The sequence below is a fragment of the Cryptomeria japonica genome, chromosome 10 (genome assembly GCF_030272615.1).
Source record: "Cryptomeria japonica chromosome 10, Sugi_1.0, whole genome shotgun sequence".
Taxonomy (NCBI): domain Eukaryota; kingdom Viridiplantae; phylum Streptophyta; class Pinopsida; order Cupressales; family Cupressaceae; genus Cryptomeria; species Cryptomeria japonica.
Window position 1 is genome coordinate 302682546 of NC_081414.1, and position 14289 is coordinate 302696834.

The 14289-nt window shown below is 36.8% G+C and overlaps 1 protein-coding gene across 1 annotated transcript in view; it reads left to right on the forward strand.

Moving 5' to 3' along the window:
• The window catches only part of LOC131052010 (nudix hydrolase 15, mitochondrial), a 57333-nt gene extending 51044 nt beyond the window's left edge, over window positions 1-6289 (forward strand). Inside the window, exons 2-4 of the mRNA XM_057986618.2 lie at window positions 5079-5221; window positions 5309-5428; window positions 5601-6289. Of these exons, the coding sequence (XP_057842601.2) occupies window positions 5079-5221; window positions 5309-5428; window positions 5601-5828 (491 nt within the window). The 3' untranslated portion in view covers window positions 5829-6289. The remainder of the gene's footprint in view (window positions 1-5078; window positions 5222-5308; window positions 5429-5600) is intronic.
• Window positions 6290-14289: the final 8000 nt, after the last annotated feature.

Sequence of the window (14289 nt, forward strand, 5' to 3'; positions counted from 1 at the left end):
AACACCTTTTGGAAAGAGAGGTCAAAGGGGTTGAGGATGCATTGAAGCCAATAAGGGATTCATGGATTGAGACAGGGGTACCCATGTTTCAGATGGGTGGAAAGATCGAAGAAACTGTCCCTTGATCAATGTCATAGTGGTGTCCCCTAAAGGGGCAATGTTTTTGAATTTCGTGGATTGTGAGGGGCAAGTAAAAGATGGGCAATTTATTGCTGATATTTTGATCGCTGCCATTGAGACAGTGGGACCTAGAAACATTGTTCAAGTCATAACGGACAACACAAAGAATTGTAGAGCTGCTGGTTTGTTGGTTGAAGAGTGATATTAGCATATCTTTTGGACATCTTGTGCGGTCAACTCACTCAATCTTATGCTACAAAAGATTGAGAATAAAACTGGGTGGATCAAAGATGTGTATGAAAAGGCTAAGGACATCCAGATGTTCATCACGAACCACCACATGTCTCAAGGAATTTTCAGATTATTTTCAAATTTGGAGCTATTGAAAGTAAATGAACTTGAAGTAGTAATTTAATTAAAAAGTTAATATTAGTATTTTACATTTTCTGATTTTCTTAACTTGATTGTGTAATGTGTATTCTTTTTACATGTTTGTCTCCATTTAATTGTATTTTTTGCTTTAATTTCTATTACAGGTTGCTGAGACCCGTTTTGCATCTAACTTAGTCGTCTTGAGACGACTTGTAAAAATGAAAGCGACACTTTGCAATATGGTGATCAGCAATAATTGGTCTATATGGAAGCAAAGCAACATTGAGAGGGCAGAAAAACTTAGGGTAAGGATATTGGATGACTCATGGTGGAAAAATGTGGAGTATCTCCTTCGCTTCATCGAGCCCATTATGAGCTTGCTTCGCTGCATTGACATGGATAGGCCTTGTATTGGATAGGTGTATGATGGCATCGACTCAATGCTTGAGAAGATGAAGAAAATCATAAATGACAAAGAGAAAGACCCTGAGGAGACCTTCTTCAAACAATTGCAAGCAATTGTTGTAGAACGATGGAACAAGATGACCACTCCTCTACAACTTCTTGCCTATGCATTGGCACCAAAATATTATAGCAAGCAATTTCTTGACATGCCGGGAAGGCTTCCACTATATAGAGATTTAGAAGTGTTTGATGGGTACAAGGCAACATTCCTTAGACTCTTTCCTGATGATGATATGCGAGATTTGATTTCAGATGAGCTCATAGAGTTTGTGAATGCAAGGGGTCTAAGTATTGACGCTCTTTGTCATTGATTTAAGAAGGATGCTCTTAGTTGGTGGTACCTCCATAGCCAACGATTCCAATTGCTGCAACCCCTCGCAATCAAAATTATATCACAAGTAAGTGTTATTTATAATTTTAATTTACTTTGTCTTCAGTCTCTTCATAGGTTGCTAACACGGACTGAGTCTGTGTGGGTCCAGGTTCATGTTGGGTCCGTGCCTAGTCCAGCCAAGGTTCACCCCAGGGGCCATGGGTTCACGAACCCACAGGGAACCTAGGGCCCCTGGGGTGACCCCTATTCGGACCTGGGCGAACCCAGGCGTGAACAAGGCACTAAATGAGATAAAATTTGTAAAATTTTCTTAATGTTAAAAATAAAAAATCTGGAAAAACTTTCAATCAATTAAAGCATCAGAGCTTTCAGCTCTATGCAACTGCAATGATATGCTCTTTATTCTCAAACTCATGTAGCTAAATTTGAAATCACAAGAATCCTATATGTCGATTGTTATCCTTTGTTGTATAAATTAGTGACCACAAGCTCATCTCGAGAGACTAAGATTAACAAATACAGTGTGAGATTTTAACTAAGAGACACTGAATATAATCATGAAAATAACAGCAGCTCACTATCACTACCAAGGCAGAAAGGAGCCAAAGCAACACATTTGTAGTGGGCGTCCTATCAGAACTGCTTTCTGCCCAGGATAAGGACGGAACTATAGCATAAACTAAAAAGCTGTACTGCTTTCTGATTTCAAACAAAGAAGTACACAATGGTCTACTAGTCTCGATATATATATGTGTGTGTGTGTGTACGGACGGACCCAACCCATTAACCGGGTTCACGTCGTCAAACCTGATCCCGAACCCGAACTGGTAACTTAGGATTTAAACAATTAAACTTATTATAAAGTTCCAATTGTTGCAAGTTGAATTTTGAAACAATGATACTTGAACTTGAAGTATATGATGCTATGATGCTATGATTACAAGTTTATGGTGTTTTTGTTGTTTATATGATATTATGAGACATTCTAATCTTAAGTCATGCTTATAGGCTATATATATATATATATTTTACATGTTTTTGCACTAACGAACCCAAACGAACCCAATCCCATTTCAAAATTTTGCCCTACCGGCGAATTGGTTCTTCGAACCTGAACCCGAATCGGCAACCTAGATAAAGATAATTGTGAGACTAAACTTTGCATTCAATGTGCCTAGGATTACAACCAGATTTAGCAACAGAGCTGAGGGGAGAGTTTTCTCCTGATGTCATCGCTTTCTTCCTGAACAACTTAATATCCTAGAAAATTGACAGAGATATATCAATCCAGATGGCTCTGAGAACTCCTCTTCTTATCCAATCAATACCTCAGCTACCTGTCCATTTATTGTTACCATGCCCACAAGAAATTCAAAATCAAATCAATCATCCAGTTATTCACCCTGGAGTACCAACACTTGCTTTTTACGTTGATCTCAGCTGTAGATGGCCTAGTCATACATCCACGTGAATGATTCCTTGTATGCCAATTTTTGTGCATAGTCACTGTATTCAAAGAGGACCCATGTAGGCCAGTTGTGATGCAATTCAATGCTGAGTCAAACTAGGAATGCTGAGTCTGTCTTCCTCATAAAGTAGTTTTATATTTGTGTTTGTGAAACTGAGGGTCCATTGTGCCTTATATTGAATTACATACTTTGGTATTCACTGTGTGGTTGATAGTTGTTCATTCAACAATCAATCACACATCTAGTGGTATAGAGATTGCTACTGAAATTGAATGTGACACACAGTTTCAATCCTCAGGGATGGTCAATTAAACAGTTATATATGCCTGATCAATAGTCTGAATTTAATTTCCATCAAACTCACTACATTCATCTACAGTATGGTTCTTAAGGTTTAAAGCAGAAATGATGCAAATTTCCTAGAAATAACCGCATATCACATTTTGCAGAATCCTATGATTGTTGTATGCAGTAATAAAGGTAGACAATGATGGGGTAATAGCAAATTATCAATAGGGAAAATTTATTCATAAGAAAGCAACAGTCTCGAAGAATATTTTGATTACATCATTAAACTACAATTAGATAAGAAAATTAAGGTCAGCTGAGAAATTAAAGGAGCTGGAAATTGGGTTGTCACATAGAATATAGACCCTAAACCTTTAGTTTTTGAATGGAAAAAAAAGGATAACTTCCTCACTTCCGCCTTGTGACAGTGCCAGGAAGTACACCATAAAACTTGGAACACCCATTTGGCTTAGGAACCATGTTTAAGAACTGTCTGTTCTTCCAAATCCAACTTAATTATACAACATACAATAAGCATTATGAAAAGGGTTTGAATCTAGTTCATTATTATGGCAATTGCTGTCCAAGTACAAGACCATTGATACTGGACTGGCTGATCTTAAACTCTTAGTGGCATGCACTAAATCTTCTTACTTCACTTCATGCACATATATCAATACTAGCATGAAGGAACTGTACAATTTATATTAATATCCTTTGATACCCTATAACAAGATTGGAAGCATGATTTTGTCAATTAATTATCTTCTTGAATCAACCTTGATTTTGTCAATTAATTATTGCATTGATTATATGTGGCTGCATCGGCGACACTGGGTGATCATTTCAAGTGAGGTTCATGGAACATAGCTCGAATATTTATTCAGATTGAATTGAGACATCAGCTTTATCTGAGCATGCATATTCACATGATATATGCATTTATGAAGCTGCGATCTTAGTTAAGGAGGAACATTAATGAAAAAGAAAGTTAGAGAAGCTATTGAAATTTTCAAACATCCCAACAATTGCAATCATGATGATGGGTTGGAACTTGATGCTTTACAAAGACCGATTTTCCATTTTCTTAAAGCACATGATAGCGGAAATCATTTATTTTGTGTTTGGGTCCATTTATAAGGCCTTTGTATTCATTTAATACTGTAATAAGATCTTAATTAATCACTGGAAGGTACATACATTATTTGATGTCAGAGTCAGTGATCATTACCATACATTGTAATTGTAGTTATCAATATAAGAAGCCCAAATATATTGTCTAATCATTTATCCTGATGAGGAATACCAATGTGTGTCATCTATGAACAGTTCTTCTAGATATTGTGTACATTAAGATACTCTTAATTTCCATTATGTTAAGAGATGTTCAATTTACCAGTACATTGGAGACACGCAACTCTCATTGTAAGATTGGTCTACATTTTAAGAGTTAACTGTTAAGTCTTTTTAATTCTTATAAAAGCAGTCTTCTTAATCACTTGTCTTGTCCTTTTTCGATTCCAATTTTTGAATTAGTTATGATTCTAATTGCTCACTTGTGGGGAAAGTGCATCCTACTTATTTTTATTGGATAAAACTTTATACATCTCACATGGCTGTTGGACTTGGTACTATAACAGTAGAGACTGTTTGAGATATACCTCAGCATAAACAAACTTATAATAGCTACCATCAATGCAAACATATGATAGAGGAAAACAATTTCAAAAGTTTTCGCAGGGTCTGCTTTAATAACAGTTACATTGATAGGTAAAATTTGGACTAGAGGAATGCGTGGGATCATCCTAAGTTAGCACATATGATTATTCATGTTTACTTGTTGATTTGTTGTTTCATGTATATGTAATTATGCCTATATTGATGTATAGGGTAACATGTGACATATACGTGACTATGCCTACATGATCTAAAATACACAAGGAAGCACCGTGTTGCCTGTTATTGATATTTGAATATATCAATTATGACCTTAAATAATAACATGAATATTCCAACTTTTCGCTCAACAGGAGAAGTTTCATTACCTGGAGGTAAAATGGAAGAAGGAGATGGAGATGAGTCTGAAACTGCTTTGAGGGAAGCAAAGGAAGAGATTGGTTTGGATCCTTCCCTTGTCAAAGTCATGACTACTCTAGAACCCTTTCTGTCCAAGGTTGTTAATTGAGTTAAAAGAACCTAAAAAATTTGCTGATAAATTTTACACAATTTTATGGAGTCTAATCTGATTTCCTTTGTACAGCATTTTCTGAGAGTTGTACCTGTGGTTGGATTATTAACTAATAGGGAGTCATTTATACCAGTTCTAAATCCAGGAGAAGTAGATGAGATCTTTGATGCACCCCTCGAGATGTTCTTGAAGGTGAGTATATAAATGCTTACAGTACTTATGGTATATGTTTCGTATATATTAAGCTCAAGCCAAACTAATAGAAACTTATTTAACTTTTTAAGATTTACTTTGCATTATCATATTGAAAGCACTTTATAGCTGTTCAAATATTTCATATTTTGATGGTTATGTTGATTGTTAGGATGAGAACCACAGATCTGAAGAAAGAGAATGGATGGGTTTCAATTACACTGTTGACTATTTTGATTATGAAACTGAAAACAAGAAATTCTTAATCTGGGGTTTAACTGCTGGCATCTTGATACGTGCTGCCTCTATTGTTTACCAACAGCGTCCAGCATTTACAGCAACTATGCCAGATTTTAATGGAATCCAAAAGTCTATTTCTGGACATGATCCCAAGTTATGAATCGAGATGAATCTCAAGGTATCTTTATGCTTATGACTAAAGCAATTAATCATTGACAGATTATTGATGGCAGTAAGAGAGGCCATGCAAAGTGATCGTGGTGTCTGATTAGTGAGAAACGCTATATTTGTAATCTGTGTAACTCAAATATTATTTCCAACTCTATGCATTTGGAAGCGCGTTGAGACAAACTTAATGAGTTCCCTATTTAAAAACAAGAGATGCAAAGCGTCGAGTTCCTGTCGATAGATTTTAAGTTGTTGTGTAGATGTCATGAGAATGATAAAAGCATTTGATTTACTTTAATTTGGAAATTAATGAGGAAAAATATGGGACTATGTTGTAGTGTTAGGCGGGATGCATTATTTGAACTTTATCTTTTGTAAGGCAAAAATCAGTTGTGCCTGAGGCAGCCAAACTCTCTGTGTTAATACAAAGATGAAAGACTTGTAGAGACTTAATGGTGCTGATGATAACCAAAATAACCCTATTTGTTGCATGTCATGTATTTGATATTTTATATTATTCAATACTATAGTAACATTTAGATGGTACCAGACTTGGAATATATCTTTATATAGACTTGGGAACTATAGCGGAGGGCTAGACTTTAAATAGTGATTAAAATTTGTTTTCACAGCAAATCAGGAGTCATCTTTTGGTCCTTATTTTCATTCTCAAGATTCTAAATACAAATTTGCTCACTAGTTAAGTAATCAAAAATCTGTCGGTATGTTATTGGCATCTATTTCTAGTTGCAGAATGGCAGAGGAGGTTTTTAATCTCATGAGGCAAGAGAATGCACTATCATTGAGGTTTGGGGCAGTGTTTTTATTTTCTTCAAGACCTTGGGGATGTTGCACCTGCAGCAAGGCATTGTGGGTGGACATGAATGTGTTGTTAGAAAAAGTTGCAGAGCTGGCTTTCAACAAAGTAGCTTAATAGAAATGAGCTTTACGTGGATAAATTCATTCCTCTTTCTAGGGCCCTAAAGAAGGCCTCGCAGTGACTGCACTGATCCCCACAGAATTAATGGTCTGCTTCTAATAAATAATTGTTTTCATAATTTACAGCACAATACTACTATAACGGATACTCTTTTATATGTGAAAACATGTAAATTGTTAAATTTTGTTCAACATATTTGATATTATGTATATTATGTATCAACTAAGTAAAGATCACAAATTACATAGGTTTGGAAAACTCACGGACATGTTTGCAGATAAATGGTGCTTTGATTTAATGTTGAATCTGCTTAATTTATTGACGGTCTTTCTCTTGAAACTTTTAAGTAGTTGCTTCCAATAAGTCAAGCTTAACAGAGTATTGTTTTTGAGGTTGTAAATGTCTTCTTCTTCTATTAGAAGCTTAATGCTGATTAAAAACGAGCTACAGGCTGAGGCTGGAAATGGAGGGGGTGTCTGGCATGAGTCGTTTGTGGAGGCATTGGCTCGAAAAGTGGTGTTGGCAGCAGCTTGTTGGCTTATGCATCCGCCATTATTACTCTATTTCAGTTTCATATTCTCTCTCTGATCTATAACTTTTCGAGATAGCAGACATCACATTGGTTAAACCCTGCTTTCCTTTATAACATAATGAAAGGGAGTTGGAAGTGTTTATTGTGAAAGTAAATGGTCGATTTTTAAATTTTTTTTTGAAAACCTCACTTGGAGGAAAAGAATTTAGTTGTAAATATTGGAAACCTTACTGGATTTATGGCCTCAAAATTTAGTGGCGTAATTTTTAGCTATTGAGTTTATATGCAGCAAAAACTTGTTGAAATTCTAGTGCAGATGCTAAAAATATAATGAAGAAATATATAAAGAAGCAAGGAACTATAGGCTTTATGCCTTTCCAAATAATAATAACTGATCAAAAACCAGGTAGCCTATGTTGAAAACTCTGAGCAGAGGCTGCTAATAGAATTCCGAGCCATTGAATGCGTCATTACTGCAATAAATTATAGCTCTTCCAGCTCATTAAGCCATAAACATATTAATTGTTAGCTCCAAGTGACAGAACAATGACAGAAAGTTTAGCAGAGGGATCAAAACCCCAATCGGCGGAGCTGCTAGATTTGTCAGACATAAAGCCCAGGCAACACTTGCAGATGAAGCCTGTGGGAGCAATTCTACTCCAAAATGGCGACTTCTTTGATTTTGTCGAAAATGCCTCTCAAGAAGTGGTTGTGTTTCTTCAGGCAGGCCATAACGCAAATCGAGGAAAGCAGACATATAAATCACTATCACTTTAAACTCAAACCCTCAAAACCCTCGTCTTTTCTCATCGATGTCTTCTATGACGAGAGCCGCGAAGGAACAGAAATCGTAGAGCTAGGGTTGTGCATGATTCGGCACCCCTGTTTCCCAGTGAGGCCGATTCTATGTGCGCAGGTGAGTGCGTCCTCAGGGAGTTCAGTGACCAGCCCTTCATTCAATGTTTTTTGGATGCAAAGGCCAGGCCCGGATTTATCGTCACTTCTCTTCGCCACGCCCAGAAATTGGGGGATTTGGATGACCAGAAGCTCCTTGCTCGGTGGAGCATGGGCATCCGTGCTTTGAAAAGTGAGGGTTTGAATTTCACTTGCATGATTGTTAACCATGGCAGCTACAGGAATCTGCCGTACCCGCATCTCAAAATATGGGTGGAGAAATGCGAATTCAAGAGGGCCATCGTTAGGTGGAGTGAGGAGAAGAAGAAGCTGTGGTCGATTCTCCAGCGGCTCACCTCTGCCTTGCCGAAGAAGCGTGCAATGTGCGCTGTTGTTCAGAAAGGAAGTGCAGGTTTGGGGAGCGCTGCAGGTTTAGTCATTAATGGCAGCTCTTTTTCTGACTTTTTTTTTTCTTAATTTCATAGTTTCCAGAATATTTCATAGTTTCGAGAACTTTCTGTTTGCAATTTAAATTTTATTTTTTGTAAATAAAATTAACAGCAGGTTCCAATGAAAATTGGAATAAATAATTTTATATGAATTATTAAATTTTGTAAAATCAAAACATTTAGTAAAGAATGAAAAGTTGAAAAATAAATGATTCTCATTGGACAGCGCAAAATAATCATCGCATCTAACCGATGCGTTAGTGTCCTGCCGGCACAGCAGGAGCTAATAAAGCATTCTCTTGCAACTCCAGCTTGCATTTCATTCATATACCCCAATCAAGGTCCACCTAGTAACTTGCTAGAAGTGTGTCACCATACTTATTAATAAGCGTGTAATGGTATGCAAAAAAAGTTGCATAATTGATAAATGACACCAACAAAAGGTTCAATTCCTGAAAGGCAGTCTTCTAAGTACTATATTTGCCACAAGTTGTCTTGATTGTGATTTTTGGAGATGTCCTATAATCTGTAAATAATACAGAATTATTATGCTAATAGGTGTTACCTTATGTGGGAAAGTGTTTCTGCAGGTACAGCTATAGTTAGAATCAATGGCTTGAAAGCTGTAAAACACATTACTGACCATAAACACGATACTACCCTTACATGTATTTGAATTTGATATGGCTTTCACTAAAGCTTCATTAATGGATCAGACAAAATTTTGTCTGTAGTGCCCACTTTCCTGCCACCAAGCTCTCCCTTTAATACATTTTTAGGATTCCTAGTGGCAGCTCAACCTCACATGGCGATTGCAACATCCACAGAAAGGGCTACTAGCTGCTTTTTAATCCCAACTTAATTTGTCACCTCCTGTTTCAGAAGAAAGCATTTAGCTTCCAAATGCCATATAAACAATTGAAGAGGGTTGTGTTTTAAGCCAGTTTAAGCATACAGACTCAAATAATGGCTGGCCGATTCCCAAATACAAAGATTGATTTTGCAAAAGCTTGGCCATCCCATCATCATGCTTAATATGCGCATAGTTTTAATTGCCAATTGCTTGATCCGATTGATCTGGCCAACTTCCAATTTCTTTTGTAACAACATAATCAACTTCAACCAGAGAATAAGGCAATATTTTAGCCTTACCTACTAATTTTGCCTGTTTAGGCTTCTCTAAACCTTTTTCTCCGCTTCTCTTTGACAATGTTCATATATTTCTGGGCTTCCTCAGGATCAACCCTCCCTGTCTGCAGATTTCGGTCCCATCTTTCCAGTCTCTGATCGAAAGAAGCAAACAGGTCTTCATCACTGGCCTATTGTTTTTCTCTCATCTTGTACACCAAGGTGGAAGTCTTGTCTGTATACTGTGCACAGAGCTTGGGAGGGTAATTGGTAGTAGTTTCGTGTGCTTTGAATATTTATTTGAGATTGAAGTGGGCATTAAAGGATTTGCAAGTCTTATTTTTGGTTTGAGTTTCCATCTAGTGTGGCATAAATGTGAGAATGCATTTGTATCTGTTCAAGTGGTGAATGCACATGTTTGTAATGTGGCCATGGTTATGTACTGAAGTAGGGCTGTGGCTACTCCCTTTGATTGCCTACAACATATCAGTGTCAATTATTTTCAAACTGTTCGAAACAATCTGGATTGTTACAGGTCTCAAAGTTTTTCTCTGCTATAATGTCAGCCAAATAAACTGTATCTTATCATTTTCCAAATCGTTTTTGTTTCCTTTGGACTCCATCAAACAACCCTTAAATGCCAATTTCAGAAAAGTCATTAAGAAAATACAATAAAAAATTACCCTTATAAGTATTATTAGGGAATGATTATCCCAACAATAATGATGAGATAAAAAAAGTTTGTGTTTAAAAAATTTATAACTGCCATGTAGACAAAGCAAGTTTGTCAAAACAAAGCACATTATATTAAAGAGTTCAATCCCTTGGGGGAGCATGATGAAAAAAGATTACCTAAGTGCAGCAATTAAGGGAAAGTCTAAGCTTCTAGTTGCACAAATCAGAACTGGGTCCCACTATCTTAGATGTGAGACGGGTAGATGGTCACTTCCTTAGGAGTAGGATGAAAGAACTTGTCTTTTCTGCAATTAAGGGGTGGTGGAAACTGAATGACACTTCATCTTTGAGTGTGCAACATATGAGGATATTTGTACACGATATGAGGACAATTTGAAGGGAAGCAGCCTAAACAAACTATTTGAGCAGGCAAGACTTCACAAAACCACGGGCTTCTTGATCAAGATCCACAATAGAAGAGTTGACAACGAAAATTTACTTAAAATTGTTAACAATGATGCTCTTGGTCCCATAGACTAATGGTCTTGTGGACGTCATTAAAACTCGTTCATTCATTCAATATTTTTATGTAAGGTCTAAAATGATGGTCGTATGACTGTCTTTAGTTATTATTTGCCATAAAATTTATTTAAAATTCGAGGAAGGCATATCATATGAAAGGGGAAATCTTAGATAGACCATAAAAAGTTGTTTATATAAAATTTCGAGACCATAAAAAACTCTATAGAATTAGAGAATATAATCTTTGATAAATGTTTTTAAAATAAGACAATGTTATTAGAAGGCAAGTTTGAACGAATAACCGTCACTAAAAAAAAAGTTTGACAGATAAGGTCAAGTATGAGATTTAGGCCCTGATGTGGCATTTGGGTTATACACTTTTTCGTTGTATCCTATCATTAGGTGAACACAGGTCTAGTGTGAAATTTAGGCCCTGCAGTAGCATTTGGATTATAAGCTTTTCATTGTATCCTATCATTAGGAAAACTTTGTTCAGTAACCCTCGAAATAATTTAATTTGAATCCTCTTTGTAGAATACATTGTATCCCATCATTAAGTAAACTTTGTTCAGTAACCTTCAAATTAATTTTATTCGAATCCTCTTTGTAGAATAATTTGCTCCATTAGCTATACTGGCTCAGCATGCAATCTGTTTGTTGAATCTAAATAGCTATAGCAACTTCCACATACGCAAAGGCCCAACTTTTTGATCTATGAGATATTCGTTGCCTTCCACAACCATTTTGCATTTGCTTCATATGGCTCTCTACCAAATAGCATGAACCCACTTTGCATCACATAGCCTTTAAATTCATCTCCACACTCAACATCTAAAGAGGAACGTTTGAGGGACTTTTAGATCGAATGAACTATCGATGACTTTCAAGGGATACCCTCCTAAGTTGCATACACAAGCTCCTCACCAACCCTCTTTGCACAACCCATGTTCCCTTTTGCATATGGTGATTGTTGAGGACATTCCTCTTTTTTTCTATTCTTTCTTTTACACCGAGTTGGCTTAGTGGTGGAGAATTTGTACTCTTGAAATAAAGGTCACAAGTAGCATTGTTATATGCCTCCCGTAATAACTACATGGTAGTACCATATTACAGTAAGCCATATATCATGGACTATAAAGGGCTATCCCACATTAATGGTTCCCACTTTTGCCAATGAAGAAAATTGACGGAGGTGGAGAATTTTTTAGGGGGGGGTTCGAACGAACTAGGGGTGTTCGAGCGAGCCCCCCTCAGGGTTCGATCGAACCCACCATCGGACACGGGTACGATCGAACCCCAAGTGGGTTTGTGGGTTCGATCGAAGCCACTTTTAAATTGTTTTTTTAAAACTTGTATAAAAATCGAAAATGACAGTTAAACTGTCATTTTCAAATTTGTATTTTTTTGTGTCCAGAGGGGGTTAGAGCTAACCTGACGTCAGTACCACGTCACCGTGCCTTGTCTGCAGCAACCAGTGTGCCTCACCTTTCAACTTTCCACCTACATTATTTCAGGTGCACAAAATAACCTTTTTTTTTGTTTAATAATGTTTTTTTTTTTTATTAAATTTATTTACAAATTAATAAATAACTTGTTTGTTAATTTATTTTTTTAATTAAATAATTGTATATTTATTTTTTTTCAGCATTTTAGAAAAACATTTCAAAATTTCATGTTTTGATTTAATGTCAATTTGTTTTTAAAATTAAATAACTGTATATGTATTTTTTTTTCAATTTAAAAAAAAAATGTTATGAAAAACTTAGAAAACTAAGGTAGTAAATTAGAACTTAGAAAAACATTAAGAAAAACTTTAGCAAAAATAACAAATTAGAATTTCTTTACAAATCTACATATAATAAATTAAAACGTTAGAAAACTTAATAAATTTAAATTTAAAAAAACATTATAAAACTTAGATAACAAATTTAAACAAATTAGACAAAATAAATCCTCTACAATGTGACCCCTTTTCACATTCTATTACACACACAACATGACCCCTTAGGGCCACATATGCCCCTGATGACACTATACGTCTCCTTAGCACCATAGAGGATCACATAGTGGATCCTAAGGGGTCATATGTGGTCCTAAGGGGTCACACGTGTTCTAACACATGCATGACCCCTTAGCACCACATGTGACCCCTTATAAAAGCCTAGTGTGTACGACATACCCCTTAGTCCATTACATAGTGTCCTAAGGGGTCATATATGGTCCTAAGGGGTCACAATATATGGTCCTTCTAACACATGCATGGCCCCTTAGAACCCCATATGACCCCTTATAAAATCCTATTGTGAACGACGTACCCCTTAGTCCATCACATAGTGTCCTAAGGGGTCATATGTGGTCCTAAGGGGTCACACATGCATTAACACGTGTGACCTGTTAGGAGCACATATGACCCCTTATAACATCCTATTGTATACAAATGTACCCCTTAGCATCACATAGCATCCTAGAAGGGGTCATATGTGGTCATAAGGGGTCATGCATGTGTGTTCTAACACTGTACATGTGTGACCCCTTAGGACCACATATGACCCCTTATAACATCCTAGTGTCTATGACATACGATCCCTTAAGATCACATGTACAATGTCCTAAGGGGTTGAATATGTGGTCCTAAGGGGTCACACATGTGTTCTAACATATACGTGACTCCTTAGGACCACATATGACCGCTTATAACATCCTAGTGTACATATGACATTCCCCTTAGGATCACATAGTGTCCTAAGGGGTCATATGTGGTCCTAAGAGGTCACACGTGTGTTCTAATATATGCATGACCCCTTATAACATCCTAGTGTACATACGACATTCCCCTTAGGATCACATAGTGTCCTACGAGGTCATATGTGGTTCTAAGAGGTCACACGTGTGTTCTAACACATGCATGACCCCTTAGGACCACATATGACCCCTTATTAAATCCTAGTGTGTACGACATATTGGTCCCTTAAGATCACATGCATTAGTGTCCTAAGGGGTCAAGAATATGTGCTCCTAAGGGGTCATCCATGTGTTCTAATACATGTGTGACCCCTTAGAACCGCATATGACCCCTTATAAAATGCTAGTGTTAATGACATACCCCTTAGTCCATCACATAGTGTCCTAAGGGGTCATATGTGGTCCTAAGGGGTCATGCATGTGTTTTAACACATGCGTGACCCCTTAGAATCACATATGACCCCTTATAAAATCCTAGTGTGAACGACATACCCCTTAGTCCATCACATAATGTCCTAAGGGGTCATATGTGGTCCTAAGGGCTCACACATGAGTTAACACGTGTGACCCG